The 7,286-nt window shown below is 39.8% G+C and overlaps 1 protein-coding gene across 4 annotated transcripts; it reads right to left on the reverse strand.

The window, feature by feature from the left end:
• Positions 1–1,687: 1,687 nt before the first annotated feature.
• Positions 1,688–6,560, reverse strand: si:ch211-236k19.2 (LIM/homeobox protein Lhx6). 4 transcript variants are annotated; one of them, XM_010876169.3, is made up of 8 exons: positions 6,334–6,560; positions 5,799–5,981; positions 5,121–5,242; positions 3,977–4,197; positions 3,265–3,365; positions 3,005–3,100; positions 2,639–2,834; positions 1,688–2,405 (listed from the first exon to the last, which is right to left on the reverse strand). In XM_010876169.3, exons 1-8 carry the CDS (start codon positions 6,334–6,336, stop codon positions 2,323–2,325), a joined length of 1,005 nt encoding a protein of 334 aa, XP_010874471.1. In that variant the 5' UTR covers positions 6,337–6,560; the 3' UTR covers positions 1,688–2,322. The 4 variants fall into 4 exon arrangements, with proteins under 4 accessions (XP_010874471.1, XP_010874468.1, XP_010874466.2 ...); XM_010876166.3 differs by having other exon boundaries at positions 5,799–6,041; XM_010876164.3 differs by having other exon boundaries at positions 5,799–6,560.
• Between the last annotated feature and the right edge of the window lie 726 nt (positions 6,561–7,286).

Below are 7,286 nucleotides of genomic sequence, written 5' to 3' on the forward strand. Positions count from 1 at the left end.
TTTGGAGGAGAAAGAATGCTGAGTTGCATCCAAAGAACACCATACCTACTGTGAAGCATGGGGGTGGAAACATCATGCTTTGGGGCTGTTTTTCTGCCAAGGGACCAGGATGACTGATCCGTGTAAAGGAAAGAATGAATGGGGCCATGTATTGTGAGATTTTGAGTGAAAACCTCCTTCCATCAGCAAGGGCATTGAAGATGAAACGTGGCTGGGTCTTTCAGCATGACAATGATCCCAAACACACCACCCGGGCAACGAAGGAGTGGCTTCGTAAGAAGCATTCCAAGGTCCTGGCCTAGCCAGTCACCAGATCTCAACGCCATAGAAAATCTTTGGAGGGAGTTGAAAGTCCTTGTTGCCCAGCGACAGCCCCAAAACATTACTGCTCTAGAGGAGATCTGCATGGAGGAATGGGCAAAAATACCAGCAACAGTGTGTGAAAACCTTGTGAAGACTTACAGAAAACATTTGACCTCTGTCATTGCCAATAAAGGGTATATAACAAAGTATTGAGATTAACTTTTGTTGTTGACCAAATACTTATTTTCCACCATAATTTACCAATAAATTCATTAAAATAAATAATGAATTCTACAATGTGATATTCTGGATTTTTTTTTTCTCATTTTGTCTCTCATAGTTGAAGTGTACTTATGTTGAAAATTACAGGCCTCTCTCATCTTTATGAGTGGGAGAACTTGCACAATTGGATGGCTAACTAAATACTTTTTTGCCCCACTGTACATGGCTTATCCCCTTCAGGACCCCAACCTCCATGTTGCCCCCAACCACATGAGAGCATAATGTGTAATATTACAGGAAATGTTCTTTCAAATGGCAAAAATGTATGTCAGACCCATGTCACAACGTGAACAATAGCATAACATGACAAAGAAAACATTTTCACAAATAAAATATTCCGGCCCCTGATCAGTGATTCACTTTAGTTTTATAAGGGAAAGAATGAGAGGAGGTATAACATGTTACTGTTTTTACGAAAGGTATGTTGAGCTGATTTTTTCTGAATTTCAAAGATATCTTGGAAAACAGATTTGTGATCTACTTGAAGAGGGCATGAAAATGGAAAGTTGGAAATGGATTCAGGCTTATTGTTGTACACAGATAACTGACTGGAATTAGGAAACATTCAGGACTATAATTTCCTCATAGTTCATTATTCTGCTCATTGCCACAACAACAGTTGGAGTGCTGCCAATCAATAACAACTTTAGCTTATCACAGTAAAAAGGTCTTATGGAATTAAACAGAGTGCTATAGATCAATACTAACCCCACAGTTTAAATGGTTTTGCCATTGGATTGATTGTTGCAGCAGTTAAAAACATGAAAGTAAATTGGTGCCCCTAAACGTGTAGCTTGATAATTACTCACCTACGAATATTGCTGTTAAACATCTTATAAAGGGTAATTTAGTCTAATATTGTTGAATGAGTGTGCAGTGCTTCCATTGGGTGTGTGTATGAGTGTATTTCCGTAAATGTGTGCAGGTGAGTCTGTCAGGGAAATAATTAGATAAAGTGTGTATTTTATCACACATTATTTCTTTTATTTATATACATTTTATTTGTAATGTTTTATTTTTCAACTGATTATTTTCCAAAGGTTTTTCAGACACATTTTATGAAATCTGTAAAGTATGTACAACTTACAATAAATGATTTCTATCAACTGAAAACATTTTAAAAAGTGCTTCTCTGGGAATGATCTTTTTTAATAAATAAAGGACACAATAAGCTTTGTGTTTTAAACCGAAACAAGCAAGTAACTACACATTACACGACTTCAGAGTCTTCTTTCTCACACAGATATATGTAGTTAAAGCATGGGAAGCATTGTACAGCAAAACAATAAGTAAGAGTGACAAAGAAAAATGTAAATAAAACAATGGGAATTTAAACATTAAATACCTTCAATATTTAAATTGATGCATAAAAAGATGACGAAAAACCATGATCCACAATGCAATTAAAATGTGTTCCTGTTGGATGTGTCTGCTTTTCCTTCCAGGTCTTGAGGATCCAACATGTTCCCTGTCAGTGGATGAGTAGTCTAATCTGGCCCTGAGGACCACATTTAGACTGGACTGGGGTGTATTTCCACTGAAGATGTAAAGTCTTGCTGCCGTTCTAAAACATTCCGTCCGTGACAATGGGACATCTCCAGTTTTGTAGACGACGGAAAGCGCAGCAGTCCTTTTGTTACGATCAGAATAGACACATTTTGTATTGTTCTCCCAGTTTCAGGGTGAACAGTTCCACAAGAGACAAGGCTTGTGGTGTAAGTGGTCTCGGGGCGTTTGTTAGCGGCTGATGGGTAACTGTGGTACGGCCATCCCTGGGTGGGCGAGGCCATTGGGGGCAGACAACATTGAAAAGGGATGACCTGTGCACCGGAAGCAACAGAAAGACAAAAATAAATAAATACACAATTTAATGAGACTACGAATATCCCACAAGAACTATATGTAATCTGGTGTGAATTGAAGTACCGAATAGGCAGAATCCTATCTTCGATAATCTCCGCTGGTAGAATGAAAAGGTTTCGAGTGGTTTTAGAGACAAAGTCACCTTAGTGTACGTGTTCTGCTGTCCGTCGATATGGAGAAACCAACTCACTGTCTATGTATCCATGCAGAGACAGCATGTGCTGTCTGTCAGGGCTGCTGAAGGGGGAGTAGAGGTTGTCTGTCAGTGAGGGAGGGATTCTGGAGTGGGGGTGTGGGACACCCTGGAGTGGGGCACCCTGGAGCAAACCGTTGTGCTGGGCTGGAGGGTGCTTTTTATGTCTCGCTCTGCAGTTTTGAAACCAAACCTACAGTATTGTGAAAATATAAAGTTAATAAAGATTGCTAAATGGTGTATGTAATAAGTAATCAGCCATTGGTGTGAATCATTGTGATTTTATCCTACCGTATAATCATAGATATAATCCAGAATGTCTAAAGACCTTTATATCCTCTAGTTTGATATTGTCACACATACTTGTATGACCCTCCTGCTCAGTCCCGTCATGTCTGCCAGCTTCTGTAAGGCTTGGGCATCCGGATTGTTGTCTTGGTTAAATTGAGACTGCATCACCTGGGAGGAGAGGTGTATAGAAATTGTCAGCTGTGAGGCTACACATTTAGCTGAAAGTTTACCGAATCCAGCTAATTCATTCAGACACACTGTGTAAAACGCAATATTACAATACTGTGCTTACAACTTCAGAGAAAAACACTGAACACACAGCCGGACAGTACCTGTAGTTGCTCAGCGTTAAAGGAGGTGCGTGCTCTCTTGGCCGGTTTGGGTTGACCGTCCTGATCACATGGTAAGGCTCCTTCTAAAGTGAGGCCGGTCCCTAAGTCCCAGGAAGCGGGAAATGACATTAACATCAGAACAGGGTAATACCGTTGATCTCATAACCAACCTAAAGTCCGCGTACAACGTGTATGAGCGCTGGATAGCAATACCTCCATTCTAAGAAAGGTATCATCCAACGTACCTGACAGTGCCGTGCAAAGACCTTACTAGGGCCATGGGCAAAAATGACTATAAAGGGCTCCGTGGATATTTACTGGCAGCGGGACGGACGTTGGGCGCAAGTCGCCCGTCGGTTTCCTCATGAATGTCAACTTTTGCGATGCGCGTCTCTAAGATTGACGACGCACGACCGTCTGAGCGAATCACGGGTCACGCAGAATGCGGGTACCGATGACGGACGAGAAAAAAGGGCACTAGTTGAGTCTGAGGGGGAAAGGGCAGGGGATCTCAACCCCCCTGTGTACAAGTCTGATCACTGAATTCATCCTTAATACAGAACAACAGCTAGAAAATCGTAGGCACACTTTGTGACATTCTGAGGTTGCATGCATTCCAATGAAAATATATTGGATATGTTTAATCTTTCTCAGGTTCATATTTTGGTTTTTCACTCCCTGACCTTGGCTGTTAACACCTCTCTGACCATACCGTTCTCGGCAGCTCTCTGGAGGTTTTCCACCATGGTGTCGTAGTGGGCTCGACAAAGCACCCTGCCTTCCACCAGACCAAACTCCTCCCCGGTGGACAGTTGTCTCTTACAGGAGTAGCAAGCAAAGCAGGCCAAGTGGTAAACACTGCCGCGCGCCCGCCGCACCCAGTCACTGGCATGCACCTGACGCCCACACTGCCCACACTTGCTGCCAAACCTACTGTGATGACAAAAAGAGGAGCAGGGGCCACTGTTCGTACTTTTTCAGCACTACTGAAAATACATTTTTACTAAACATTTTGTCCTGAACAGAAAGTAAATATGCTGTTTTACTGTGAAATATAACGACACTCAATTTAGCAAACTAATGTAATCTGTGTCAAATAGTAGACCTATTAAATTTAAACAAAAACATCAAGAGCAACATAAAATAACATCTTAATAATATTGAAAATTGGTAATATAGAAACTACGTAACGAGCATAGGAAATAAATGTGAAGTGAAGAAAGATAGCCCTAGAAATTTAATGTCTCATGTAATGTCAAGTTTTTAAATTGAACAATATTTTAGCAATGGCACTGGTCGGAAGAGGGGATGATATAGGCCTATTAAAAATAAACACCAACGATAACGAATAGCCTAAATGTAGTTCTAATCACGTTACGCTTTATATTAAATTTGTACAATGTCCACCAAAATCACGTAAGGAAATAATTAAAATGCATATAAAAGAAGAAAAAACATGCCGAAATTACTTGTAAATCGCGTGGGAAAGTGTGTATAATTAATAAAGGTATTTTAAGTGTAACATGTTTGCTTATTTGGATAGCCTCGTTAACGATATTTTCTAAGAATGTATTCGTTTTTTAATTACCCAAACTAAAGTTTCGTTGTATTGATGGGATTTACACGTTTCAACCGAAAAACAGCGTTTTAAAACATGTTTAATTGCCCCCTGACATAACGAAACTGTAGTCCTGCAAAAGCATTTTAAGTTAGAAGTCTAACGAAAAAGCAAAGTTGGCCTTGGCCATTTGTTCAATACATTTTGATAAGTAGGCCTATTTGATAACATTCTCCCAAGTGCCAAACATAACATGTACATTTTAAGAAAAATAAATTGGCTAGCAAACTTACCCTACCTGAAATAATCCAATTTGCAAAATATTTCTTTGTTTTTTATGAAGCAGCTGCTGTGCTGACGTAATGACGTCCTGCAGACAGAACACTCCAGGCAACCCACGTGCCAATTCAAATTGTTCACCTGCAAGTATTAAATAAATAAACATCAGTGCAATACATGCACACAACTCTGGTAGACATCTTACACTGGTCAGTTCTAAAGTAGACTTTGACCGACATTCTTTTCAGTTCACTGCTGATAATGACTGGAACGAATTGCAAAAGACTCTCAAACATGACATTTTTATCACTGCTAACTCCTACCTCATCTCTCTCTCTCTCTCTCTCTCTCTCTCTATATATATATATATATATATATATATATATATATATATATATATAGATATATGTGTGTGTGTGTAAGAACACACACGTGTGTGTGCGTATTGGCATAATGAATTAATCTATTCAATGTTCCATTGTACATAGTGTTCTTGATTTTGGTTATTGAAAACAAGTGTTGTCTTTCGTTGTTTTTGCCAGGCCCTTACTGTAGATGAGAATTGGTTGATTACGGATGAATAAAATGAGTAATATAAGTAAGTCATGTTAAAAAATAAAAATGTTACAAATGAAGCTTCAAATTTATAATCCACTTGATTTGATGTAAAAGTTTACGAAATTGTTATTGTGCTTACCTTTAAAAGATATCTGTCTTGGATCACTGTGCCGCAGTTGGCACACTGGTTCTTACGCGTGGATGGAAGTAGCGTCGGGGAACCCACGGACTGAGGTGAGCACAAAGACCTAGTTTCTGAAGCACTGGCCAGAAGAGCAGCCTCTTCTTTCACATCCGCGTGAGACACCCCGTCGGAGTGAGACTGAGGTTTGGGAGATATGGTTCTTGTCTTAACCTTATAAGGCCCGGGATGCGAGGTAGCCTGCGAGATCTCGTACGAATTAAGAGCCGCGCGAGGCACAAGACAAGCCATCATAGGACATAAGAATGTAATGTTGGACACAGAAAATACAACAAACATTTCGAATGAAATGAGGCTCCTGCAAGAAATTAAAGTAGACCCAAGTAATAAAAGTAGAACCATGAACATTCTAGTATGGAAACAAAGATTAGGTCCACGTTTATCCTCGTCTCCAATGGTCCGTTTACACTATGTCGCAGTTCCTAATTTGAAAAGATTAATGAATAATTCATGTTTAATCGGAATGACTCACCATTATCAAGCTATTTTGTTTGTTGAGAAACAGCCGTGCAAATGAAGCCTGGAGCTGCGCCTGAAGTCTGCTCTGCGCCCTGCTCTTCTCTGCGCATTACGCATCCCATACCAGCCCATACTGCAAGCTATATCCGGTGCAAAACAATGAATAACACTTTCTGATGCATTTAAATGCTGGCAACAAAAGCAAAAATTTCTAAAGCAATTAGAATTAGGATTGATTTTTTTTTACACAAAACTCGTAAACTACCTCCTTAAATAGGCTATTCGCCTAGCCCTAGTTCACATGCAATCGAAAGCACTGAAAAGATGGACTACCTGCAATTAGTGATGGCTTCAAATGCTCCGGATAAGAGGCAGCCAAAGTGTCAATTTCAACTGTCAATCAGAGTAGGCATCGTTGGAGAATTGCATATTTTAATTTTAATAGCCGTAATCGAAAATCGAATTTCTCTACACAAGACTATGTTGTGAAGAGGCTCAATTGAACATCGCACTATTCATTGGAGAGAATGTAGCTTACATAAGTTGCAGCTGATCTTGAAACATAAAGGAGCGTGATTGTCTCGGATTCGATGATAGGCCACTTGAGGCTCTCTTAGTGATTAAAACAGTATTCAAAGAGTGCCAAAATCTAGGTTTGGATAGAATTCAGAATCCATTTTGTCATTCGTTTAAACAAAATTAGGGTAACACAAAATAATTTGAAATATGATTAGGCCTATAATTGTTATGAAACGGGGCTGGAGTCTGGAAAACAAAAAGACAATCAGAGCAGCGTAGCCAAGCAATTAGCGCAAGTCCTCACTTACATTGAGTTGATAGCTTGTTAAACAGAGCATATTCTCAGATGATTAGATGTCATGCCATGGCATACCGGCATAAATAAGACTTCTTTCTCCTCCGGGAGAGAAGATGGAACTTAATTTATCCGTTAGGTTACAAGCAGGG

This window comes from Esox lucius, chromosome 13, assembly GCF_011004845.1.
Source record: "Esox lucius isolate fEsoLuc1 chromosome 13, fEsoLuc1.pri, whole genome shotgun sequence".
NCBI classification, from domain to species: Eukaryota; Metazoa; Chordata; class Actinopteri; order Esociformes; family Esocidae; genus Esox; species Esox lucius.